The sequence below is a fragment of the Urocitellus parryii genome, chromosome 8, assembly GCF_045843805.1.
Source record: "Urocitellus parryii isolate mUroPar1 chromosome 8, mUroPar1.hap1, whole genome shotgun sequence".
NCBI classification, from domain to species: Eukaryota; Metazoa; Chordata; class Mammalia; order Rodentia; family Sciuridae; genus Urocitellus; species Urocitellus parryii.
This window is the reverse complement of record NC_135538.1, coordinates 62185138-62212895: the sequence shown is the minus strand read 5'-3', so window position 1 is coordinate 62212895 and position 27758 is coordinate 62185138. Positions and strand designations below refer to the sequence as shown.

Below are 27758 nucleotides of genomic sequence, written 5' to 3'. Positions count from 1 at the left end.
TGTTTTCTGGTTTCCCTTATCCTGGAATTACATAAATGAGAATGAAGATCTATCAAGTGAATTGCCATCTCCCCTCTCTTTTAGTAACTGTTTCCAGTTCAATGTATGGGAGTGATTAGGTGAGTTTTCTGCTAACTCCTGGTATACAGAAATACCTTAAATGATATTTTATATATGACATGGGTATGTTTACCAAAGGGACAAGTTAGTAAATTAGAGTTCGACTTACAGTGCATGGGCTGATTCTATAACTGATATCTTGAAGATTTTAGGGAACTTGGCCAAGGTGCTGATTGCTAGAAAGATCCAAACCTGGGGACACTATATCAAGGAGTATAAAAGTGTGAGAGATGAATATTGGCATATTTTCCGTGTTGGCTGTTTCTCTTACATGCAGCGCACCCCAATAGGAGAGAGCCGGCACCACTTCTTCAAACTAGTTCAGCCCAAGATAATGATCTTGCTCCAGATCTTGAAGATGATCCTGGGCTGGTGCCAAAGCCAGAATCTCTGCACCGGGTGCCTCCAAGACTGTCTTGTGGAAAGGGCTTTGGGGACCCCACAGTAGATGCCTAAGGCAGAGAGGCCCGTAGGAATTGCCTGTTCAGCCATTGTCCTAGCGAGTGATCTCGAGGAGCTGTGCTGGAGTGAGGGAGATATCAAGACACCTTGTCAGTTCAAAGCCTTTTATGGTTGTTTGAAATCCTCTCCACGTCAACGTAAGCAGCCTCTGTATTTGAACAGCTGCTTTGAACAGTGAAAAGGAATGAGCTGAATCAAAACCTGGAGGTGTCTGCCTGAGACACCTTCACCTTGCTTTTATGGGGGCGGAGATAGGCAGGCATTCGCGCCGGCTCTGCCCTGAACCGGGTCAAACCAAGGGACTGCGCCCATGACTGGTGGGGGGGGCGGGGAAGTGTGGAGAATCCCCCGTCTGGAACTAAAGCCTAGGTTCCGTGATCTCCAGTGAGGAGACCTTGCGGGGAATGGGACAGGGAAGCCCAAGCTGCTCAGGAGCCGGCATTCGCGCCAACCGGGCCCCCAGCTACGGGCAGGGAGCAGGCGGTGGCTCTGGGAGGGGTGGGAGGAGGTAGAACTCCGAGTGGTGTTGCGCGCCTAGCTTGCCTGCCCAACGATTAGCCCTACTGCGGGGGAGGGGGACGCACAGTCTGAGGCCCCGGGTAGGGCACGGCTTTGTATACTCTCGGGATTTATAGAGCATATTAAGTCGGATGGAACTATCTCGGCTCGCCCTGTTGGGAACGTTTCAGCTCTTTCGCACGCCAGCGAAATGAGGCGGGGCTGGGGGGTGGAGTGGAGACCTGGGACGTCAAAGTGGGAAGGATCTCCGAGCATTAATCGCCAGTGATGTCCCATCGCAGACAGGAAGTTTTGATGTACACGTGCTGCCTGTTCTTACCTCCCCCCACCGCACACTCAGTAGCGCCTTAAGCCCGAGGTGGGAGATGAGGGTACAGAGTGAGACCAGAGGAGGGACTTTTAAATTGCTCAAAGCCAGGCACCCTCAGTTCCCTCGGAAATGCATCTGGAAACTTATTCTCTCTAATGCATCAGGCAGCTAAGGGGCAGGTCCTTCCAGAAATGTGAAATTAAATCCAGAGAAAAACGGACGCCTGTCTTTAAAGGGGGAGCGGGGAATCGGGGTGCGAGGTGCTTGGTAACCGGAGGCAGCCTTCCCCGGCAGCTGGATTCTTCCCTAGGTAGAAGCTCGGAGCTCCCCGGGAGGAAAGGAAGGAAAGGCGCCGGGGCGAGAAGGGAACACTGCTGGCGAGAGGCCTTCGAGTTTCCCAAGGGCGGGGTAAAGCCATGTACCCAGCGTAGGGGACACGGGGCTGAAGCGTTAAGGAGGTTGCCTCGCCCTCCCCAGCAATCCCGGCTCTTTCCGTACGAGAGCCGCCTGCACCGCCCGCTGAGTCTGCACGCTGCGAGGCTTCGACTTTTTCTTTTTCTTTTCTTTTTTCTTTTTTCCTGGCCAGGCCAAGTTACTGGATCCCTAGCAGCTCCCAGGCGAGCGGTTAGAGTGGCTGGGCGATTGCGCTGGGAGTCACCGCTCCACATTGTATATCGCAGCCGCGGGTGCGCGCGCGTGGCGAGAGTGTAGGTCCGTCCTGCCGCTGCCTTTGGGCTCGCCCCTCCCCTAACCATTTCTCTCTCTCCTCACACACACCCTCATAAACGCAGGACACGTGGAAATTCTCAGCCAAAGCGCCTTGCCCGGGCGGGTGCTCAACGTGGTGATTTATAAACAGCTCAGCCACTCCCCAAAGAGCACCGCTCCTCGTTAGTCATGATGAATTTTCTGGTCTGCTCTATTCTGCTGTCTAGATTAAGATGCTCGGAGGCCCCAAAATGCTCCCTTTGAGCGTTAATTTGGCTTCCCTCACAAGCCTACCGTCGCTGACAGAGCCTGCCGAGCTAGCACCACAACGCGGGGACCAGGGATGAGAGGTGCGGAAGCTATTCATATTCCCTGGAGTCTTTCCCTTCCTGGCAATAACTTTTACTTCGCTTTGGTACTAGTACCGGTGCTGTACTACCGACACTTCCTGGCGGTCCGCTGCTTCAGCCTGAATCCGCCCCTAGATCCCTGATATCAGGTTCTCAGGCTCGAAAACTGGCAGCAGACACCTGCTCCTGCGGGCTAAGAAACAGAAGGCGTGACACGCTCGCTCGCGCTCTGCAGAGCGACGCCCCGGGTGCACTGTCCCGAGGTCTGGTTCTGGAGTTCACGGCTGCCTGCTGAGCTGGAAGCTTGACTGACCAGCGTCCTAGAGCTTAGATTAACCCCACCCCCTGGCGCCCGCAAAAGTTATTGATGAGAAAGGTTTCCCTGGCATCAGCTCATTTACTTTCACCTTTTTCTTCCCTTTTGAAGTGACTTAACGGAAAAGTTGCGCCAATAAACGCAAAGAACACGGGGTGGGGGTAGGGGGAGCTCATACATCTCCATCAGCACGGCTTCCCAGAGCTTCTCTTGAATATTCACCAAACCAAGTGCACCCCTCGCCAGCACTTCTGCAGCCTCGCACAAGTCGAAGGTCTACCCACACAAGCTCCTAGTCTCCTAAACCAAAAACTGTGCGCGCGCCCGACTGTGAATCTGACAGACTTTTAGAGTTTTGTTTTCAGTTCAGACCGCTGTACTGTTAGAGCAGCCAACTCTGCGCCTTGAGAGGAGTGGCTCACAAGCCGCGGCATAGGCTGAGCTTGCCTCTCGCTGAGTCTTTTCGGTGAAGGACTGAGAGGCAGCCGGGCCTGGAACCAAGAGCCTGTGCTAGCTAGCGGGGTGGAGATGAAGGAGGGAACCTTCATTCCAGTCAAAAGTGTCCGTACAGTCAGGAGCAAAAGACACCTGTGCACTGAAATTCTAACTACTGAGAGGAAGGGGTCTTCAACTAGGGGGACAATTCTGGCTCCTGGCTCTAGGTTTAAGCGACACTGGTGTGTGTGTATCCCTAGGTGAATGAAAATCGAACTCCCGCTGGCTCGATGCGACCCAGCCTTTCTTTTTCTCCATCGCTCCCCTCACTCCCTCAAAAGCCCTATTGGAAAGAAAAAGTGGACCCCCCCACACACCCTATCCAAGTCTTCCAAGTGGCTGTGGTCGATAAGAGAGCCTGAACCACCCCCCTGCCCGGCTTCTCAGCCTGGGAGACAGATGGGGGGCGGGTCCCATCCGAGAGGGGGCGGAGGAGGCCGGGGATGGGGAAGAAGAGGGGGGCGAGAACTGAGAGAATCTGAATCGCCGGGCTAGGGGGGACTAGGAGGAGGGCTAGGAAGACTCGGAGCCTGGGGGAGGAGAGGGGGCAGCTTTGCGCCAATCAGTGGCGCCGGCCTGGGAGGTTGCTAGCGGTATCCACGTAAATCAAAGGGCGCGGAGCCAATGGGAGGGGGCGGAGGGGGCGGGGCCCAGGCGCGTGCCGCTGCGAGCCAGCGCTGCCAAGAGAGCGGGAGAGAGCTGGAGAGAGCAGGGAGAGGGGGGAGCGCGGAGCGAGTCAGAGTGAGCCAGAGCGAGAAGGAGGGAGAGGAGAAAGAGAGCGAGGGCGGGCGGGCGGGAGGCGACGGCGGCGGCGGCAGCAGCAGCAGTAATAGCAGGAGCAGCAACAGAAGGCGTCGGAGCGGGCGTCGGAGCTGCCCGGTAGGGGAGAGAGAGAGAGGAAAGAGAAAGAGGGCGAGGAGGAGAGGGAGCCAGAGGCGAAAAAGTAACTGTCAAATGCGCGGCTCCTTTAACCGGAGCGCTCAGTCCGGCTCCGAGAGTCATGGCGACCGCAGCGTCTAACCACTACAGCCTGCTCACCTCCAGCGCCTCCATCGTGCACGCCGAGCCGCCCGGCGGCATGCAGCAAGGCGCGGGGGGCTACCGCGAGGCGCAGAGCCTGGTGCAGGGCGACTACGGCGCGCTGCAGAGCAACGGGCACCCACTCAGCCACGCTCACCAGTGGATCACCGCGCTGTCCCACGGCGGTGGCGGCGGCGGCGGGGGCGGCGGCGGCGGGGGCGGGGGCGGCGGCGGGGGCGGCAGCGACGGCTCCCCTTGGTCCACCAGCCCCCTGGGCCAGCCGGACATCAAGCCCTCAGTGGTGGTGCAGCAGGGCGGCCGCGGCGACGAGCTGCACGGGCCAGGCGCCCTGCAGCAGCAGCACCAGCAGCAGCAACAGCAGCAACAGCAGCAACAGCAGCAACAGCAGCAGCAGCAGCAGCAGCAACGGCCGCCGCATCTGGTGCACCACGCTGCCAACCACCACCCCGGGCCCGGGGCATGGAGGAGCGCGGCGGCTGCAGCGCACCTCCCACCCTCCATGGGAGCGTCCAACGGTGGCTTGCTCTACTCACAGCCCAGCTTCACCGTGAACGGCATGCTGGGCGCCGGCGGGCAGCCGACAGGGCTGCACCACCACGGCCTGCGGGACGCGCACGACGAGCCACATCATACCGACCACCACCCGCACCCTCACTCTCACCCACACCAGCAGCCACCGCCGCCGCCGCCCCCACAGGGCCCGCCAGGCCACCCAGGCGCGCACCACGACCCGCACTCGGACGAGGACACGCCGACCTCGGACGACCTGGAGCAGTTCGCCAAGCAGTTCAAACAGAGGCGGATCAAACTGGGATTTACCCAAGCAGACGTGGGGCTGGCGCTGGGCACCCTGTACGGCAACGTGTTCTCGCAGACCACCATCTGCAGGTTTGAGGCCCTGCAGCTGAGCTTCAAGAACATGTGCAAGCTGAAGCCTTTGTTGAACAAGTGGTTGGAAGAGGCAGACTCATCCTCGGGCAGCCCCACAAGCATAGACAAGATCGCAGCGCAGGGGCGCAAGCGGAAAAAGCGGACCTCCATCGAGGTGAGCGTCAAGGGGGCTCTGGAGAGCCATTTCCTCAAATGCCCCAAGCCCTCGGCCCAGGAGATCACCTCCCTCGCGGACAGCTTACAGCTGGAGAAGGAGGTGGTGAGAGTTTGGTTTTGTAACAGGAGACAGAAAGAGAAAAGGATGACCCCTCCCGGAGGGACTCTGCCGGGCGCCGAGGATGTGTACGGGGGGAGTAGGGACACGCCACCACACCACGGGGTGCAGACGCCCGTCCAGTGAACTCGAGGGGGGGGAGGGGCAGAGCGCGGGGCTCCCCCTCCCCTTCGGCCCACGGTCCTTTCCGGACCCCTGTTCCCTCTCTAACTTCTGATTGTTCTTTTTATTTTTAATTATTATTTCCCCGTCCCTTAAAAAGAAAAAAAATAAGGAAAAAGGAAAGCAACTAAGACACTGGACTATCCTATAAACGGTAGCAGGTGTAATGATGTGTTTTGACCTTTACAGGCGAGTACCCAGGCAATGAAGTAGAGTGTCTCCTAGAGAGAGTGAGAAGAGTGAGTGTTTGTGTGCGTGAAAGACAGAGAGAAAGAGAGGTGGCAAGCACTGAGATAAATACCTGGCAAAACTAAATAAATTACCAAAAAGTAAAAGAAACCCACCAAACCGTGATAAACACAAAACTGCAGCTCCCTCATGCTCATGCTTGGAGTTGGGACATGCTGCTGTGTTTATTTAATGTGGATTCCCATCAGGAAAGAGGAAAAAAAAATCACACATTCTTTGATATAGGCAAAATTGAACCATAAATTTGCACTGCAAGAAAACTGAAGTTTACGTGAACAAATTCATAAACATTTTTTCTTTTAATCCCCACGGTTAATTTTGGAATTGCCGTTTTGGTTTGGTTTTGCTTTGCTTTGCTTACTCGGTAGAGAGAATTGAAGCCAGTTCTTGGCCGCTCTCCATTTCTAGTATCTTGTATTGCCCCTTCTTACTGTTTGTGAAGTTTGATTACCTTCATATCCCCTTTGCATTGATGTAACATTTATTTGTTCTTTTTACCAAAGGAAAATGATTGAATTCATACAAAAAAAAAAAACTAATTGCCTGCTTTGGGGAAATGTGTACGGTCTACACACTTTATCCAAGGCAAGACTCTAGTTTAGAATATAAAAATAAGAGTCAAGCATTGGTTCTCTTACCACCCACAAAGTAAACTTCATTTTCAGGCAGTGTTTCTGGGGGAGGTTATACAGGGGAGAAAAAGAAAAATCAATAGTGAGTGACTGATTGCTTCATTTTATCAGGCGGGCCCATTGTGAAAGAGCTCAAAGGAAATGTGGAGGTTAAATATATTTCCAGAGTTGTCCAACAGAAAGAAAGTGGCACTTTGAAGAGAGCTAAGTGAATATATATCTTCAGATACCCCCATATAGTTCTCTGCTTTTAGTTTTAATAACTTAATTATGAGAAATTATTTGTGCTGACTGCAGCAACTAAACTTTGTTCCTCAAATTGTCTTTTTTTTAAAGCATAAATAACATAACCCAGGAACTCAATGGTGTATGCACATACCGTGTTTCTTAGCACACAAATACCCATATGCATACATAGACCATAGACTGGATTTGTCCTCACTAGTTCATTTGTTTATTAGTCATATTTAGGGGTCCCAGATCTTCTTTCCCTCTAACTTATTACAGAAAATACCAGTTTCACTTGGACAGCTCCTCCCTTCAATAAGGAAGCCAAATGAAGTGAAAATAAAATGCCATTTTCAATCCTTCCTCTCTCCCCTTTGTTAATAGTTTTAAGTGCATTTTTTTTTACCTTATCTTGATGGAAAACAGTTAACTCCCAACACAAAAAACTCTACTGGAAAGTGTAGGTGAAAACAAACAAACTTGTAACTGTATTGAAAATAAATACCATTAAACTGTGATCAGTTAAATTTTTAAACATAATAATCAGCACAAAAGGGCGCTAAAAGGGAAGACACTTTTTATTAACCTTAAAAGTTTGGGGCTTTTTTTCCTGGTTAGGTAGTAGATAAATGTTTATTTTAAAAAGTTGAATTTTCACTACATAAAATTATGGTTCAGCATCAGATTAGTATTGCACTAGTAGTTAAGGTTTTAGAAAATATGCTTTATACAGTATTGTCTTTCCAAACACCTGTGATTGTTTCATTTTCAATGTTTTTGCAAGATAAATGGTGACTTATAATGGGCATATTTATTTGCCTGTATTTCATTTCCCCCAATGAATGTCACAAGTAGATGGGCACTGGAGCTGCTTCGGGTACATCACTCTGCTTGTTCCTGAGGTGTGAGGACTGGCCTTCAGTGAAGCAATCCAGAGCAGGGCAGAGAGCTAATGGTAAAGGGAGGAAATGAATTTTCAGATACTTATTACCAAGTAGGTAAGGTCAGAAGCTGGAGTTCAGGGGATGTTTCTACAGTTCCTCTAGCTCTCATAGGTTTACTAAGATGAAAATTACCACTGAACCTTACCACAATGTATATATGTTTAATATCTGTCTTTTGAAATGCAGAAATAGTTTAAATGTTTCTTTGTCTATTTTTCTTTTTTTTAATGCTACCCAGGGAAGTATTTTCATATCATTTTTAAGTGGCCTGCCTCAATGTATATTTATTTCTTTTGAAGCAAAAAGGTTCTGGAAACTGTTTTTCTGTAGCTTTAAATGAGTAGGTGAGCAAAATCTATATGGGATGTAATTTTTTTGTTCAGTCTCTTTAAAAATACTTTGTTTTGGTACATTTGGTTGTGCTTGTGGGGAAAATAAAAGCGCAGAGATCCTTATATATTTATGTTAAAGTAATATTTTATTATTACATAAAACAGAAATGCACAATACCTTCATAGTTTGTTCTAATTATTGAAATATCTTTATTTTATTTTTAAAGATAGTGCCAAGTTTTAAGGGGGAAAAAAAAAACCTTTAGACCTTATACTGACTGAGTTGAGTTGTGTGTAAAACACCTCCCTTCCTTTATACTTCATGAAGTTTTGGAATAAATTTTATGCATATACTGCCAGGTTTCATGTTTATAACTTTCAGAAGCTTTTTTTTTTTAATGAAGACTACTGTTCTGATTTACTTTTCTTTGCAAAACTATCATCAGTTCCAAACCTTTCAGTCACTATGCCTGTAGCATTAAATTGAAATGGTCACTGGATTTGAGCTTCAATTTGTTTGCCATTTCATGGTCTGACAAAGAGATGTTTGCCCTGTAAATATATGCAGATATTACTGCATTTTCTTTCCAGGTTAGATATACCTTATCCAATTGGGCTGTTGAGGGAACATCAACTGAACTACATAATTCGGGATCTGCAGAAAAGCAGGGCTTAGTTAGAACATTATTCCTCTTAATAACTAACAAATATCTTTCAACAAAGAATAACTCGGACAATATGCTATGTGCGTGTTTACCAAATGATTAGAAGTAGATTCTATATATTATTAATGTTAGGTTTACAGGAAAAGATAGATTTTGCAGTGGTCTATACTATAGTGTCTGTTTCTTATCAGGCAAACAAACGGGCTCTAAAATAAGAAGCAGGGGGCATGTATGGGAGAAATTAAGCCATAATGCTAACAGATTCTTTCAGTCTTAGAACACTATCATTTTTTAAAAAATCAGTTTTAAGCTTAGTGAGAATTCCAAGCAGACTTGAGTTAGTTTACAAGTTTGTTGATGTATTTAAACTCCTCCTTGGAACATTGGTTTAAGTATAAATGTTCATTTAGAAAGGTAGTTTCTGGGCTTATTACATCTGATCATCTTTTCTAACTCCTAGTCAATATTACATGGGTCCCAAACAGATTCAGCCAAATGATCTTATCAATAGTCTGAACAAGAAGTGACAGAAAGAAGAAGTGTTTTGTGACCGCAGACATGCTGATGGGTAAAATGTTTAAGCTGGGTATAGATTTGAGTTCTGGGTCAATATCCCTTCACTGTAGGCAGAAAACAAGCAGCATCTGCCCTCTGCAGGGCATTTCAGTGGACCTTGAGAAGGAATTTTTGCTCTTAACCACAGGGGCTACTGACTGGAAAACATCACATGTTAAGCGGACACATCATGGTCTTGACCCAGGCTTGCCATTCAGATCCTAAAGCTACTAGGGTAGTTTCCATTCCAGTTAGGGAAGGTATTACACCTATGGTGAAAAACTATCGTGGCCACTGGGAGAAATCTGTAGGGCATTCGTTCCTAGGATGTGGGCTTAGCCACAATGACGTACCCTTTCTTTCTCCTAAAGACAATAATGCAGAATATAGCCATCCTGATAGAACTCTTATGTTTCTTTAAAATATGTCACTTTTTATATTTATAATATAAGATAGGGGGAAAGAGTTATGTGAAGGTCAGATGGAGGGAATGGCCACAAATAATATTATGCTTGGCATTTCTAAACATTCTCGGTTCCCACGAAGTAACCTCCTTTATATTTCAGATGGTAGCAACAAAAGCACTCTTCTCCTCTCCCTCCTGCTCCTACCAAGGGAGGTCACACACTGGTTGGCAAAATTTTCTAGTAAAATAATTTTGATAAAAGCACTCATCTTTCTACTTATTTCTTCAAAAGCAACTAATAAAGAGATGTAAAAGCAACAACAAGGGGATGACATTTGGGTGCCTTGGTACCCACATGTGTATGTCTATTTGTTGCATTCACTTACTTGCCTTTTATTTTTCTTAGTATGGCAGCATCTTGGATAGTGCTGGGGAGTGGGATGAAATTACCCTTTTATCACTCCTTTCTGTGACATGTCTTTGTGATTTTTTCAACCAATTCATAGAACTCTGTTCTAGATTCTATTGAATTCCTACAGAAGTTAAAGAATGAGGTAAAGAATGGAGCTTGTACAGAAAGAGAAAGGATGGTGAAGTGAGGGTTTCTTTGGGTCTGCTTGTATATTTTAGTGGATAAGGCAAAGGGACAGTGTTTATCTAAAATGAAAGAGAAAGAAGCATATTGAAGTACTATGAATCTTAACCATATGATGAAATGGGATGTACAGCTAAATTTTATATAAATATTTTCCCTATTTAGGAAAGTTTACTTTTTCAATGATGCGTAGCCTCTTAACAGGGGACAGATGGTAGTAGCAGAGAACCAGGGCTTCTGATACCTATTCCCACTACTTGATTTGGGATGGAAAACAATGTAAAAGTGGCAGGGACCTGCCATCCAGTTAGCAAATCAAAGAATCAACTGGCCCATATTTGCAGAACTTGGGCTAGTGTTATTTTAATGCCCCCTTACCCAGAGAGGAGTATGGGATTGCCAGAAAATGGCTTTTTAGTTTTCTTTAAGGCTTTGCTTGGTTATGGAGTAAAGAAACAGAATATTTTCACATTGTTCTGGTGTTTGGTGGGAAGCTAGGAAATTTGTTTCCTCCTCTTTTATAAAAAAAAAAAAAGAAACGTTAATTAACTTTATCATGTAATACCTTTCCTTTACCTTAATAACACCTCTGCAATAACGCCTCCGCTTGGCTTAGCTCTTAGAGGTTTTAGAAACAGTATCATACATATCCCATCCAAACAATCCTGGTCTCTTATTGTTCCTAGAATTCTGATTGTTGGTAACATTAAGATGTATTTCCCTTTTTTAAAAAATGTCTGAAATGTTATTTAATACACCAGTAAAAGTGCATCTATATCTTAAAGTTTATTCCTTCCATGTCTTTTTGAGTTTTTATAGCTCTTTGTCTGGAATTGGGGGGGGGGCGACTTCCATATGCGGCTTGTGCATGAAGAGCTTGGGCTCTGAAAGGGTCTGTAGTTGGCGGCAAACAGCCCTCTGCTCTTAGAATGGGGAGTTGTCATCCAGGAGAGAGAGAGAGAGAGAGAGAGAGAGAGAGAGAGAGAGAGAGAGAGAGAGATGCCCCCACAAAGGCGTAGTTGTCACTGATTTTAGAAAGACAGGGGAGGGTTAGGACCCCATCTGAGCGATATGGAAGGGATTTTGATTGTTATGAATTAACACTGAGTGTGCCAAACTACGCCAATAGGAAACCTTGCTGTGGAGTAAATTTGAACCTGTGCCCTTTTTTATTTGGGTCATATATTTTTCCTCCCACCAGCATTTCTTCTGGATTTGTTGTTTAAAAAAGAAAAGGAAAAGCCACACATGGAAAAATATGGCCACAGAGTTCTGCAGCAGAGTGGGAAAAAGAAAGTTTCTTGTGGGTTTGTAACAAATTAGCCATTGTAAATCACAGGGCTTTAAGGAAAATCCATGTGGAAAGTGATGGGGGCTCTTTCCCTCCTCCTATTAAGAAATCTCATTCTATCAGAGGAATTTTTATGTGACCTTTCATGTTCTAAGGCACATGATTCTGGAGAGAATTATTTGATATTAATAACTTTTTGTTGATGTTGTCCCCCTAACAAATATTCCTTCAAAGTTGGTGCAGCGACTGGGCAAGGCGGGTCTAGGCAAGGCAGGCCCTTGAGCTGCCAGCGGGCATCAGCTTCTGCGCTCAGCCGTTAAACAGGAGCCAGGCCCTCACACCGTGCACCCACCCCACTCAGGCAGATGAGGTGAGGGCCCAGAAAGCTTGGCTTGAGAGCTCTGGGAGAGGAGAGAAGTGAGAGAAACCGGGCATCCCTTGTACTTGCAGCCCAGGCCTATGGTCCAGAATGCTGCAAACAGCCCCTGGGAGTGTCTGTTTGGAAATCGAGGATTCTTTGCCGCGCCCCGGGGCTCTGACGCCAGGACCCCAGTGGAAAGGGTCGACAGCTCCGACTTTGTGGACTATTCCAACTCTCTCCCTTCCTAGGGAGGCCCATGTGGGGGACGTCCACTGCGTGGACGATTGGTGGGTTCACCGGCTGAGACTGAGGCTAGAAGTGGTTAGGTGGAGTTCAGATGCCTTGGGTATGGCCGCCGTTCCAGGGAAAGGACATCTAAGAGCAGGAGTTGGAAGGGCTTTTCTGAAGGCAACGCATGACTACCAGAGAGATGTGGTGGGGTTCAGGGGGTTGCTTAGAAATAGAGGGCTCAGAGGACAGTGAATCTCCTAGCTTTCTGCCTGCGTGCTTTTGTGCTTAACTCTGCAAAGTCGGGCCCAGGACATTGCTTCCACTTGGAAGAGGCAACTGAGGGAGACGGTGCCCCAAGAAAAAGGGGAGAGTAAACAACTACAAGAAAACTGGGGAAGAAAATGGACTGCTGCACGGGAAATAAAAGAATTAGGTCTGCGAGGGCAAAGAATGGAGGACAGTGGAAAGCTGGGGAGCAAAGTTCTGAAGCATGCGCCCTTCAGTTCCCACCCATCAAACTTCTGGCTGTTTGACCTCAATTCCCTGCCTCCAATGGAGAGGAACTTTTCCTCTAGACGCGTGAAGGAAAACCATTCTCTAAACCCCAGAAGCCGGCCACTCCCTGCTGAGCCTAAAGTCAGTTCTTAGCAAAGAAAAGTCAGTTCCCCAGAGACGGGAACCCGGGAGCCCCTCTGGGCACCCTATGATCCCAAGCTAGGGCTGAAAGCTGTGAGTAGAGAGGGTCGCGCCCCCGGACTGGAGGTCTGGGGTTCACCTCCGTGGGTTGGCCACTCCTAGGGCCTTGGGACCCCTCCACCCCTATTAGCTATCCCAGGCTCCTGTGAGAAGTCTCCCAGTGAGAAAAAACTCGGCTCTTAAAAGCCTTGCAGAAGGGTGTTGGGAGTTCCAACGCGGTCTTTCCCCTCCTGTAAGAGATGAGGCCGGTTGGGGGTCAGGGTCGCTTGAATCCGGGGGTGCACGTCCTGGCCGCTGAGGCGGGAAGCTGGCTGGGAGCGGTGGGAAGGCAACCAAAGGCAGAGGCTGGGGCTCCCGCGGGGGGCAGGTCTGTGCTGGCTCCGGGCCTGGCTTCCCAGGGGCGGCCCAAGCCTCCCTCTTGCTCCTGCCGCGCCGGCCCGCGGCCACTCACCGCGCTCTGCTGCTAGCCCGGGCGGGGTCGTACACAAACAAGGATGCTTCTATTTACTCGCCTCTGCCTGTGGATTTCTAAGACATTCAGCAGGCACAATCATTAAACTAATTTGTATTTGATTGTTTGGGCGGACGGAGGGTAGTTTTATTGCGCTAAGCATTCAAGCAGGCACGCATCGCTGATTACCAGTATACATTAAATAAAGTTGTTTGTACACATTGTCTTACCACATATAGGCAGAGGCTTATTATTCTAATTACTCTAATTAGTGCATTGAAATGTTTTCTACTTGATTTGAGAAGACAGTGATTAGTTCTATTACTTCTTTTAACTCGTATTTTATGGAAAACTGTTGATGCATGTTCAAATCACTTTATTTGCCCCTAGAATATAACGGTGACCCAAACGCAGTGAACTGCACGGCCCTTGTGGGGGCCCAACTTTGATGTGGGCCTGGGCTTGGAAGAGGCGTCTGGTATTTATTATTTTGCTCTCATCCGCGCAGCCTAGTCTCCCAGTGCGGGGCCCGCGGCCCCTGCCCCATCCTGCGCCCCAGATGCGCTCCGGTCTCTGACCGAGTTCCAGGAAACAGAGATCCGAAACCTGCTCGGACTCAGCCTCCCTGGCCTGCTGCCCTGCTACGTCCCCTGATGCGACTGCCTTTAAAAGACTCCCTTAAGCATATTTTCCGTGAATCTGTTTCTTGAGCTTTAATGTTACTATTAATTGATAAGATCAGCTCATCAAACATACTATTTCGATAGGGAATTGTAATTAAAACCTTAATCCTGTTTGAGACTTTTTTCCTTTAAATTCCTTTTTCTTATGGAAGGGGTACAAAGTTCACTATAAAAAGTATTATAACAGGGAGATTAATTCGTTATCTAAATAACAATCTTTGCTATTGATCCAACGTACTTTCCGCCACCTTTTGTGTTAGTCCGGGAGGCCCTTAAACAGGAGAATATGACAAAGCGGCAGATTTGGACCGAGCCCCGCAGACTCCGATCTACTTGGGAAAGCAAGGGGTATGAGGACCGCCGCCCTCCACAGTCGGAGGAGGCTTTCCAGGTGGATCCTTGCAGTCCCGCCGCTGCCACTGGGGAAGCGCAGCGCCAGTGCCGGAGGCTTGGTTGCTGGGCCTCCTGCGCGGTCCTCTCCCCTCTCAAAGGGAGATCTGCTCAGTCTCTAGGTAAATATTCGACCGGTTCTGCTTTTACTTTTAATATTTAAACTCGGATTATCCTGTCTCTAAATGCGCGTTCCTAACCTTTGCCGGTGGCTGGATGTAATAAACCCTGGCGGGCTGGGCGCTCAGCTTCGGCTGGTCGCGCCGCCGCCTCCCGCCCCCGCCCCGCCCCCCAGCCCCTGCCCCTCCGCCCCTCGCCGCCCGCAGCGAAAGCCGCGCGGGAATGAAATCAGCGCCTCTCGGCAGCTGACGGCTGAGCATCCAGGGCGCTCGCAGGCGGGGGAGACCGCCCTTTATCCTGGCTGAAGAGTCCTCGGGGGCTGCAGATGGAGACGTGCAACCCCGCGGCGCCCTGGAGGAAAAAGAACCCGGCTTCCTGAAAGCAGCAGCCCCCAGGCATGGGAGGGGTGGTGGAGTGGAGTAGGGGGCCTAGGAAGTTGGGCTGGGTCGCCGTTGTGTATGTGTGTGTGGCGGGAGGAGAGTGCACCCTGTCCAAATGTATATCCCCTCCTTGCACGCCCCCTTTAAAAGAGGTCGTGGCCCCAGTTTGAGAAGAAGCCAAAGAATTTCTGAAGCGAAGAGGACCGTTTGTGCTCCCAGGTCAGCTAAGTAGCCGGAGATTTTCTTCTTTTCTAAGAGCTTCCCCCACTCACACCCTCCTTCTTCCCCTCAAACAAAGTCTTCATCCCCCACGCAGAGACTTGTTATGTAACAAAGTCTCCCAAGCTAGTTTAACTGGAGAATAAAGGACACCCTAGCCCCACCCTCCTTCCTCCCCCCACCCCACCCCAGTGCATCTGTTCTCCAGGACTTTAGTGCTCGCACCCAAGAAGGCTACAGGCCTTGGCCCAGTAGAACTTTGGCGCCGCACAGTGGCACCGGCTTGTAACTACTCTTGATTTTACAGCCGCCTAATCCGTTCAAATGTTTTGTTTCCAAATCAAATTTACCTTCCCCCTTCTCCTCTCCCTCTTCACTCTACATTCATTCCCTTACCCTGCCAGCCAAATAATTATGAAGGTGACTCTATGCATATGACTCATACAAAGACTTCTAAACATCCCGTCCTAGGTAGTTCCTTAGGAGAGATTTGGAAAATATCACCAAAGGGGACCATACACTCTATACCAGAAAAGTTTCCAAAGGAAGGGAGGAAGAAGAAGTATAAGAAGAAGAAGAAGAAAAAAAAAACCTCAAGTCTTCGTTTCTACAGGTTAGGACTGTTATAGGCAAGTATTGTTGTCTCAGAGAAGTCCCAGCATCCCATGGGCATCAACACCAGAATATCAAGTTAGAAGCCATAATTTAAAAGCAGGTTGAATGCTTCAATTAGGAGAAAGGGAGTCCAGAAAATGCTATTTTAACTCGATCCAGGAGTCATCTGATATTTCTTTCTACATAGTAGGTTTGTCCCATTTTAGGGTTCAAAATGAGTTTGTTTATTTGTTTGTTAGTTTCCCCCAAGTGGGCCACTTGAACAGAGACACATCCTTGGAAATTTTTCCAGAATAGAGAAAGCATCCCAATCTCTAAATGATCCAATGTACTTTCCACCACCTTTTGTGTTAGTCTGGGAGGCCCTTAAACAGGAGAATATGACAAAGCAGCAGATGGCTACCAAAAGTATCAATTCAGTCTGTAGAGCTTTGCTTCCTTCAGAGCCCAGTGAATTAGTCCTTTCCCCACAACACGGGCCACTTTCACTGTGAGTGGTCTTTCCTTCCTATGCCTTTATCCCAAATAACATGACATGGAGGGGAAGAGAGAGGCCAAGATCTTCAGGCAGTACTCAGCAGTAGTTATGGAAATGGCAATAGGCTTGCCAGTCAGAACACCTGCATTTGTGTACCAGCTCTGTACTTAGCTAGCCAGCAACCTGGGGGATATCAGCAAATCTATTTCTTCATGTGCAGAATGTGGATAATATCACTTTTTAATCTTTCCAACAGGGTTGCAGTAAGGCTCAAATGACATTATGCACATGAAAGCACTAAATAAAGTATAAATCTAATGTGAAGTGCTGTTGCTGTCAACTCTAGTGGAGGCCTCCACTGTGACTGTCCAGCAAGAAATGTTTCTAACTTAAATAAGATACAGCCTTATGTCTGCCAGTGCAAGGAAAAAGAAATTCAAGGACAGCCGTCCCAATTGCATTATTTAGGGAGGCACCACAATTTTGATTAGTTTCAAATTGGGGTTGCTACTCACCAGACTTTCTGCATTTAGGATATTCAGACCCTAGTTTGTAGCTAAAGCTCATCATTAGGGGCTCCAGCACTACACACCAGTGAACGCAGAGAGAGCAGCTTTGCTATGATGTGAGAGTTAGCCTAGTACTCTGAGAAACACTCCATGTCTTTAACATCTCTTAACGTTTCAGCATTTTTCTCTGGGTGTCTTTTATAGCAGCATGAGTCAATCAAGAAGACAACACCGGGATCATACACTCAAAACCAACCGCACCCAAAGCCACAGCAACGGCAATAACCACAGGAGAATCCCTGAGGGCCACCTACGTGTGAAAAGAGTTACATCCAGTCACTGGACTTAGAAATAAAGATGGTTTGGATCCCACAGGCACTCTGCGACATGCTCTAATATCTAGGAGGGGCGCTAGGGGAGAAGCCGGTCCCCATTTTGGGGTACCCTTCATCACTAAGGGATCCCATTCCATTCAGGAAGTCCTTTCACTTGCCTAAGTGCCCTTCCTCTGATGGAGGAGGAAGGACCTCCTAACCTTTAGCAGAGGAGTGGCCCAGGCCAGTCCCTCCGTTTGTCCCAGTAGGTGGGCCCCCAGGCATCCAGCCTGACATATGGGGGGGGGGGGAGGCTGTGGTCGTTTCCCATTCCGCTTGGAAGCCAGGTGTTCTGTGTTCCTCCTGAGTGGAGGAGGCAGGTGTGCGAGCAAGACCCTGTGCTGGCGGAGGAAGGATTTCTCTCCAGGAGGCTCAAGGATTTGGCCCGCCCTTCCTCCGCATTGGCCATCAAGGGCCGCTTTGGCTCTGCCGGGGTTGTCGCCTCAGAAGTTCAGCGTGGAGAGGGGAAAGGAGGTGGATGACTGGATATGCCACACCAAACAGGGTGTCAGCATCACAGTGCCCCCAACACCCAGGCACCCGCGAAGCAGCCTTGCAAAAAACCCAAAAGCAGCCTGACTGGAAAAGATCTGAGGCTCCATGCGGCCCCAGGCTGTGCCCCAAAGGCTTTTCTTCCCATAGCACCAGGATCAGAAGACAGAGCAGCGATAGCTGCCTAAGGCCCCAAGAACAGGAGGGTGGGAGAGAGGGAAGTCGAGGCAGGAACCAGGACATTCTGGTAGCAGGCATATCGAACAGGAACCAGACTTAGCACTAGAGGCCAAACCATAGCTTCAAGAACAGAGGACTTACTGCCAAGACCTTGGGGACACTTGAACCAAGATTTGTGGGCCTGCTGCCTACAAGGTCTTGGGTTGATAATGCAGGTGCATGAACACACATGCATTTGCAAAAGGACAGATCTGAGTTCAATCGATTGGAATTCTTAGTTGGAGTAATCAAAGTTAGAAGAGAAAGGTCATTCAGCAATTAAGAAAAAATAAAGGAGAAAGAACTGTTTGGCAGAAAGAAGTTGAGTGGGCACTCTAGATAGGAAGCAACTGGCACAATGTGAGAGGCAGAGAAGCAGGAAAAGGCAGAGGGTGAGCAGGTTTGACATTCTGGGCCAGAGAACAGAAACTGGCGGCCAGCATAAGAAGGCTGCTGAGGGAGACTGTTCATGGAGTTAATTGGTAGAGAGTCTAGAAGAAGATTTAATTAGATTCCAACAGCAATTAAGAGCCATTGTAGAGAAGAGATCTGGTGAAAATAATGCTTTGGGAAGAAGAGAGTTGGCATGGGGTATCAGGTTGGAAAGGGGTGAGGATGAGCACAGAACATTAGCTATACAAGAGGCTATTGGAGTTGACTGACTCAAAGTGGTCAGTCAAGGTAGTCTGAAACATGCAGTTGATGGTGTTTAAATGGCTGGAGGGGCTAAAAAAGGAGACATTTGAAGAGGTGAGACCATGATTACATTTTAGGAGAATCAATTGTGTAAGGATAGAGGAAAATAAAAGGGAACTGGAAAAATTGTGTTTTAGATGTATTTCTCTCTCTAGAATCACACACACTTGCACACGTGCATCATAAAACCATCAGTACAGCATATTTTCAACATTTATCCATTGAATCCACCTCTAAGGCTGACTCCAATTCAGGATTTCTTTAATTAAAATTTAATTAATTAACTAATTAATTAATGCTGGATCCTGTCTTAAATGATGTCTCTGTAACTGACAGAATATGAAGGAAGAAAAAAATGAACATAAATCACAGGCCATACATTTTTTCGTCTTATAGGCACTATCCGTGAGGTTGAGAAAACTTTATAGAAGGATTACAGCCAGGCTTTTACAAACTTCCTATGAGACCTGCATGGACCATATCACTTACTTTTTTCATGTGTCTTCTACATATATGTTCATTTAAATCTTTGTTTCAAAGATAGCTTTAACAATCTATTTTAAAGAAATTTGGGCATATATTAAACTTTTTTAAAAAAACATATTCAGCCAACTAAAATTATGAGGGGTTAGATTTTTAGGAAAATATATTCACTTACATTTACTACTACTTCTCAATTAATGCATAAAAGCCCTCTCTCTAGGATTTCCCAGCCTTTAAAAGGTAGGAATGGTATACTGGATTATTCTCAAATAGGAAAAAACAAAGTAATTTGAATGGAGGACCACTGTATACAAGCACGTCAATATTCTCTTGAATATAGTAAAAAGTGACTGATACTGCCCAGTTTTTAAACAAAGAGCATGAGAAAGCTGAAAGTTTTCCCTCTAAGATCAGGAGCAAGAAAAGGATGCTCACTCTTACCACTTGTATTCATTGTACCAGGTAGGTCCTAGCCGGAGTAATTAGAAAAGGGGCAGGGGGAGCATCCAAATTGGAAATAAAGAAGTGAAATTGTCTCTGTTTGCAGATGACTTATTCTCATAGATAGGAAACTGCCGCGTCCCCTCGCCAGCAAAGGAAACACGACACAGGATTCTTCCTTCAGCAGTTTATTCAGGCCTTTATTTTGACATGTCTACTAGCTTCTACTACTACTCCTACTGCTACTTCTACTGCTACTCCTACTACTACTCCTACTACTACTACTCCTACTACTACTACTACTCCTGCTACGTGCCCCAGCCCTAATAAAGCAGATAAAGCCCCAATGCACAACTGCCACGTGGATCTTTCTCATAGGGTGATTTACAGCTACGTGCCAACTCTCCCAAAATAAGGAGTTGTTTATCACAGGCCACGGCGCTTATCAGCGCCATCTTGTAATGGCGGCCACAGTACACAGAAACGGCTCACTACAGGAAACTCTAAAGACACTAAAATGCTAAAGAAAGCTGTTAGAACTAATAATTAAATTCAATAAGAATGCAGGATACAAAACTGACATATAAAAATCAATACCATTAACATACACTATGAACAATTTATAAACGTCTTTATTTCCAAAAAAGGAATAAGAATATAATTATGTTTAAAGAATTTTGAAAATACTTAACCAAAGAAATTAAATGTGTACACTGAAAACTATAAAACACCAATAAGAGAAATTGATATATGGAAATATATCCCATGTTCATGTATTAGAAGAACTAAAATTATTAAAATGTCCATACTATCCAAAGTAATCTATAGAATCAATTCAATCCCTATCAAAATTCAAATGTCATTTTTAATAGAAAAAAACTTTTAAATAGTAAAATTTATTTGGAATCACAAAAGACCAGGGATAGCAAAAACAATTTTAAGCAAAAAGGAACAAACCTGAAGGAATCACACTACTTGATTTCAAAATATATTACAAAACTATAGTATTCAAAATAGGGATGCAGTGACATACAGATCAATAGAATGGAAATCCCAGAAATAAATTATGCCTTTACAGTCAATTTATTTTTGATAAAGTTGCCCAAAACGCAATGGGGAAAGGACAATATCTTTAATAAATGGTAATGGGAAAACTGCATATCTACATGCAGAAAAATTAAAGTGACTCTTGTCTCACACTACATTAAAAAAAACTCAAAATGAATTAAAACTTAAAGTAAAATCTGAAACTGTCAAACCAATAAAAAAAAAATAGGTCACAAGTTTGTTGATTGGTCTGGGCAATTTTTTTTTTTTTTTTTTTGGACACAATCCTGAAAGCACAGACAACAGTCAAAAATAGGCAAGTGAGATTATATCAAATGAAAAAGTTCCCACAGCAAAAGAGACAATAAACAGGGTGAAGAGAACCTGTTGAATAAGAAAAAAATATTTGCAAACCATACATCTGATAAGGGATTAATAAAATAATGGAAAGGAGAAAGTCTAATTTTTTTTTAAGAAAGGGAAATAGGTCTAAAAAGACACATCCAAAAGAAGACGTACAAATACACAACAGGTATATAAAAAAATGCCTAGTGCCATTAATCATCAGGGAATTGCAAATCAAAACCACAATGAGCTATCACCTCACCCGTTAAAATAGCTATTATCATAAAAAGACAAAAGACGCTAGTGAGGATATGAGAAAAGGGAACCCTTGTACACTTTTGGAGGCATTGCAAATATGTGCAGCCAATAAAGAAAACAGTATGTAGGTTTCTAAAAAAAATTTTAAATAGAACTACCACATGATTCAGCAATTTCACTACTGCGCATATAGCCAAAGGAAATAAAATCAATGTCAGAGAGACATCTGCATGCCCACATTTACTGTGGTATTATTCACAATAGCCAAAATATTAAATACAATGGATAATCAAAAAAGAAAATATTACACACACACATACACTGTGCACAATGGAATACTATTCAGTATTTTAAAAAGAAGGAACCCTTTCATTCATAACAATTTGTGTCATTTGTATTCAACACAGATGAACCTGGAACACATTATGCTGTGTGAAGTAAGCCAGGCACAAAAGGATATATTGCATGTTCTTACTTACATGTGGAATTAAAAAAAAAAGGGGGGGGGTGAACTCAGAACAGAGAATATGGTAATTCTCAGGACTGGGACATCTGTTGAGGATTGGGAGATGTTAGCAAATTTTTTCACCACACAAAAAGTAAGTATGTAAAGTTATAGATATGTTAATTAGCTTTATTAAATAATTTCACAATATATACATTTATCAAAATATAACATTATATACCATAAAATATACAATTTTTATTTGTTAATTATGCCTTAATGAACCTGGGGGTTGGGAATAAAGACAGGCCATGGCCTGTATTATCTGTATTCTTAAAAGTCTGTCATATTTTAAAACCTTGTACAAATGATATAAAACTTTCACAAAATTTCTCCTTTATCTAAGACAGTCGATTTAAGTTGGTTCTATTTTCCACTACCCATTTAAAATCAAACTAACCAGAGGACCTTAATTTTTTTTCTTGGAAAATCTCCAAGTGGTATTCAGAAAGAAAAAACACTTACCTGAAAATGTTTATTAAAGATTAATATTTTAAGATACTGGGGGAAAATGAGAAACTATTTTCTGCAACATTTGTCAGAATAAGATTTAGCTCTAATTTGTTAATGAAATTAAAGTTTTCTGTAGTCATTATGCAAACATTTTTTTCAGAGGAAGACATACTAATCCCACACATTCCCCCCACCCCCGAATATTTTACAAACTGTACCATGTAAAAAACCTGTCGGGTGCAACTAAGTGGACTGGGAAGGCTATTGGCTCTGAGTTAGAAGATGTATGTGTACAGCAGAGGATCTGCCAGATGCTTCCTGCCTCTCTAACGTCATTAGCATAATCTCTTAATTTGGAAGGAAGAGGAAAAGGTATTATCAGTACTGCATGGGGGCTGAATTATCAGAATTATCTGTATAGGGAAGCAACATTTTAGAAACTGGTAAAAAGTTTATTTCTAAAAGAGCTTCATGCGGCATAGATTTGAATGGAATCTTAATCAGATGATAAATATAATACATAAAATTCTCTTTATAATTTTGCAGTATTTCACCTAGAAAACATATAAAGAAAAAACATGACAAGTACCTGCATATCTTCCACTTATTTAAGAAATAAAACATGCTATTCCTCATGTAGTTATGACTCCCTGGTCATCATCTCTACCTGAAATAAACAACTGAATTTCATATTTAACCATTTCCATGAATTCCTTTATGTCTTACACATTTATCTGTATTCTTAAAAGTCTGTTGTATTTTAAAACTTTGTACAAATGATATAAAACTTTTGAATAAGCCATAATTCATAGAAAATGTAAAAGTATTTCAGGTGCAAAAGACAAGGTACATTGGATATATAGACTTACATAATACATTGTTTCAGCTCAATCCTATATGGATCTTCCAAACCAGTTATAAATTTAAAAATTGAAATGCTCCAGAGCAGAGCAAAAGGCAGAATAGGTAATAATAACAAAATTTATGTTTTGCTTTATTTTGAACCCAGGGCCTCACATATGCTAGGCAAGTGCTCTGCCACTGAGCTACACCCTTAGCCCTATGTGTTGCCTTTTTCAATATGACCAAAGCCTACATATTTTAAAAATTATAAGCTCAATTGTATAAATAAGCCAATGGAAATAGACTAGCATGTGTGTGTTCTTACTTATAAATAACTGTATGTCCTAATAGTTGCCACTTCAGAAATATTTACTTCCCAATAAAAAGCATTAATTTTCATTTTAAGTAGTTTTATGGGTATAAAATGGTTTGGGAATAATTCTATTGTGTTCATGAAGGGTATCTGGAAGAAGGTGTACTCTTTTCTTATACTAATTATAAATAGCACCTAAAGTGTGGTAGATCATTTCTGAATATGGTCACTACAATATCCCCATCCTGGGTGGTTCCTACAATGAGCATCTGCCTTTGCTTGCTTTCAAGTAGTGAGTGATTCCCATCACCACTGGTCCTTCCTAGGCTGGGCTGCTCCTTGTTGATCAAGAAAATGCAGCTATGGAAATGACTCCATGTACCTTAAAAGGCTAACCTTTAAGAGACATTGTAACTTCTATTTTTGCAACCTTGGAAGCCCTGAGAGGAGAGAGAAACGAGGTACCTGGCCAACAACCCAACTGAACTAGAGTACGGTCAATTAGCTAGGTGCGTACCACCACGTGTGAACTTGAGCAAGATAGAAGAATTGACCAAATCCACAAAATCCTGAGAAATAAGAAATCATTCACTTTAAGCTATACATTTTGATGTGGTTACAATGCAGCAATAAATAAAAGAGTCATAAGAGAATGACGTTGTTATAGGTTTGGCATCTTTGCACCATAAAGTGAAGATATAAGAAAAACATTTACAAAAAGGATGTTTCATCAGTTCTGTGTCATATAGTAAAGCTGAACCTTTAAAGGTCTTGGAGTTCCCACCCAATTCAGTCTTCTGAAGTATCTTAAACATGAGAAAGAACTTTAATAATGGCTGAAAATTTTCAAACAACAAATGACACTATTTGACACTTATTGCTAAGTGTGTGGAAAACCCTGAACTACTCTGATAGCAATATTACTTATAATTGCTACAAGGACTTTATAATCCATGAACACAAATACATAACAATTTCCAGAAAATCAGAAAGAATATATTACATGTAAGCTAATTCAATTAAAACTTATAGGGAGGAGAATTCAAAGTTAGAAGGAGTAAAATAAGAATGATTTAGTAGTATTTAATAAAATGAGAAAGTGTAATCAGGCAGGAAAGAATGGGAAGGCACTTTGTGAAGGGAACAACTGGAAAAGAGAAGGATAACTTGCCTTCTTAGGAAGTGGGTGGGAGAAAGAGTTGCTTAAAAGAATATTTTTAAAACATAGTAATACATAACTATCAAGACTCTTTTATTTGAAACCAAATAAAACTAACTGTAATCAAACTACCCAGTCCTAATAAGGAAAAGTAATTCAATGAATTATAAAACAAGATTTCGGAAATGACTTGATCCAGGAGGACAATTACATCATCAGGACTGAGTCTGGCTCTTTTCATGTCCTAGAAGGTGAACTCATTCTGGTGACTAGAATGCTAGGCTTATATTTTATACTACAAGCAGTCCCAGACTTAAGAGTTCCGCCAGAGACTCAGAATTACTTTTATTGTCCATCTCTTTAAATAATACCTGTGTGTCAGGTATTGTTTAAATAATACCTGTGCAATGTGCATGCCTGTTATCCCAGCCACTCAATAACTCAGTGAAATCACAAATTTGAAGCTAGTCTGGGCAACCTAGTGAGATCCTACCTCAAAAGGAAAAATAAAAAGGGCTAAGGCTGTAGCTCAGTGGTAGAGTGCCCCTGATTTAAATCCCCAGTTAACCACAACAACAGCATCAGCATCAGAAGTATCACCACCACCACTCTGTCAGGAGAGGGTTTTCAAGGTTCTGAGACATATGGACACCTCTCTGAAAGAGTTGTTCTAGAGAAAGAATGGCAACTCAAGAAGAGTTAAAATGTGGATGAATAGGAAAAAAAGTGTGTGTGTGTGGGTGGCTGTTCACTATAATTAACATACTTTTAATAGAGTATGCTGATGTTGTAAACATCTTTAGAAAAAGACCTAAAAGTAAAAGAACTTCTATATTGACTTAGTGATGTAAAGAAATTGATTGTATCTATATGTGAGACACAAAAGTGAAGTTTATTAATAGTCTCTCAACCTATAGTTTTATATTTCTTACTGTATAGGTAATAGACCTTTCTAGGAAACTACTCTTAGAAGATTAAAAGATTTTATCTAAAAATGTACTTATTTGAAATTCCACAACATTCTTAACGAAAAAAATATTATCTGCATAATTACATTAATGGCTTCTGGAATACATTACCACTAATGATGCTAATAGAGCTAGTCCAGATGCAAACTATAAAAACATCCATTATCTTTTGTCCTTGAAGGAACTTCAAAAATTGCTTTTTTACCCTCTTGTAGGAAACCTACTAATATTATACTAGAATTTATCTTATTTTGTAAACTGCTCTACAGAGCCTCAATATCTCATAAAAGTTTTAGGAATTATTCTAAGAATATACCCCATTATTTTGTGCTTCCCCCCCCGCTAGGATTCAGTTTTTTATATGATTAATTTAATGAATGTAATAGCCAGAATATTTAAATCTCATTTTTATATTTTCTTCCTAGCTTGTATTCAGTCTATAGATATTAGGTAACCATATATACAACATAAAATATTTTATAAAAGAAATTAAGTTTCCACTATTGATAATACACAAAAGTTGAAATTAGGTTTATTGTGTATCAGTGTTATGTTAGGTTATAGAATTAAACTAACAGCAGTGATAAAGTAATTGAAATATTCTAGGTTTCGGTTAATAAAAAAGGAAAAGTCCTACAAAAACTATGTTTCTAAAAAAAATAGTAGTTTAAGCATAGTATTGGCACCAAAGTAGACATGAAGACCAATGGAATAGAAGACTCAGAAACAAACCCACATACTTACAGCCATCTGATACTTGACAAAGGTGCTAAAAATGTATGTTGGAGAAAAGACAGTCTTTTAAACAAATGGTGCTTGGAAAACTGGATATCTATATGTAGAAGAATAAAATCAGATGCTTGTCTTTTACCCTGCACAGAAGTCAAATCAAAATGGATCAAAGACTTAGGAACTAAACCAAAAACCATGCATCTGCTAGAAGAAAACATAGGGTCAACACTCCACCATATAGGTGCAGGCACTAACTTCTGCAAGACCCCTAAATCTTAAGGGATAAAACTAAGAATCAATAAGTGGGTTGCTATCAAATTAAAAAGCTTTTGCACAGCTAAGGAAATAATTGAGAGTTCAGAGAGAGCCTTCAGAATGGGAAAAATCTTTGCCAGCTACTCTTCTGACAGGGGATTAATGTCCAAATTAAAGAACTCATCTCACTCCAGTCAGAATGGCAATAATCAAGAACACAAAAAATAATAAATGCTAGCAAGGTTAGGGGGGAAATGTCCACTTACACATTATTGGTGGGACTGCAAATTAGTACAACCACTGTGGAAAGCAGTGTGGTAATTCCTCAAAAAACTAGCAATGGAACCTCTATATGACTCATCTACCTGACTCCTGAGTATTTATCCAAAAGAACTAAAATCAGCACTATAGTGATACAGCCACTATAAAGTTTACAGAAGCACAATTCACAATAGCCAAACTATGGAATAAACCCAGATGGCCATCAATAGGTGAATGGATCAAGAAAATATGGCATATTTACACGATGAAGTTTTACTCTACCAAAAAGAAGAATGAATAATAGCATTTGCCTGTAAATGGCTGGAAATGGAGAAATCATGTGAAGTGAAATAAGCTAGACTCAGAAAATCAAACATTGAATGCTTTCTTTCATGCGTGGAACTAGAGCAAAATAAGGGGGGAAAGGCAGTGGAGAAGGGGATCAGATATCATAGAGATATAGGGAAGATCAGTAGAGTAGAAGTAGGAGAATAGAGGGAGAAAGGAAGGGAAAAGGGAAGAAATTGACTAGTATCTAACAGAATCACACTATGAACAAATATGAATGCACTACAGGGAATTTCTCCTTCACATATACATAGAAAGTACCAATCAAAAATAAATAAATAAAGAAGTAAAAGGAAGATCATTAGAATAAAGGAGGGAGTAAGGGGGAGAGAACTGGGAAGGAAAAGGGAGGATAAATTTGGATTGAAGCAGAACTCCTTGATACATAATTTTGTCAGAAAGAACTCAAATACTATGTATAAGACTCTAATAAAAAAATTTAAATAGTTTTCTATAAGATAGGCAAGAGCATGGTGACACTTCAAGTGTGTACATGTCAAGCCCAATGATGACTACATCTCAAAGACAAAGAATACATAATGAAAACTTCTGATACTCTTATATGTTGCGGACATTAGTATATATAGAATATTTTAAATCCTGTGAATAAAATGCCTTTATTTTCTGTAAATAAATTGTCAGTCCCGTGCCTTCTTTTTTTCTTTTTCTGGGAAATATCTGTGTTAGGGTTCCCCAGAGAAAGAGAAATGGTAGGATATGTATTTTTTTAATTTTTTTTTAGTTGTAGATGGACCCAATATCTTTATTTTTTATGTGTGCTGAGCATTGAACCCAGGGCCTCATCCATGTGAGGCAAGCACTCCACCACTGAGCCACAACCCCTCCCCAGGATATGTATTTTAAAGAGATTTATTATAAGGACTTGGC

At 43.5% G+C, this 27758-nt stretch overlaps 1 protein-coding gene across 1 annotated transcript; it reads left to right on the top strand.

Moving 5' to 3' along the window:
• Nucleotides 1–4280: 4280 nt before the first annotated feature.
• Nucleotides 4281–5612, top strand: Pou3f2 (POU class 3 homeobox 2). Its single transcript, XM_077802127.1, has one exon. It carries the CDS (start codon nt 4281–4283, stop codon nt 5610–5612), a length of 1332 nt encoding a protein of 443 aa, XP_077658253.1.
• Nucleotides 5613–27758: the final 22146 nt, after the last annotated feature.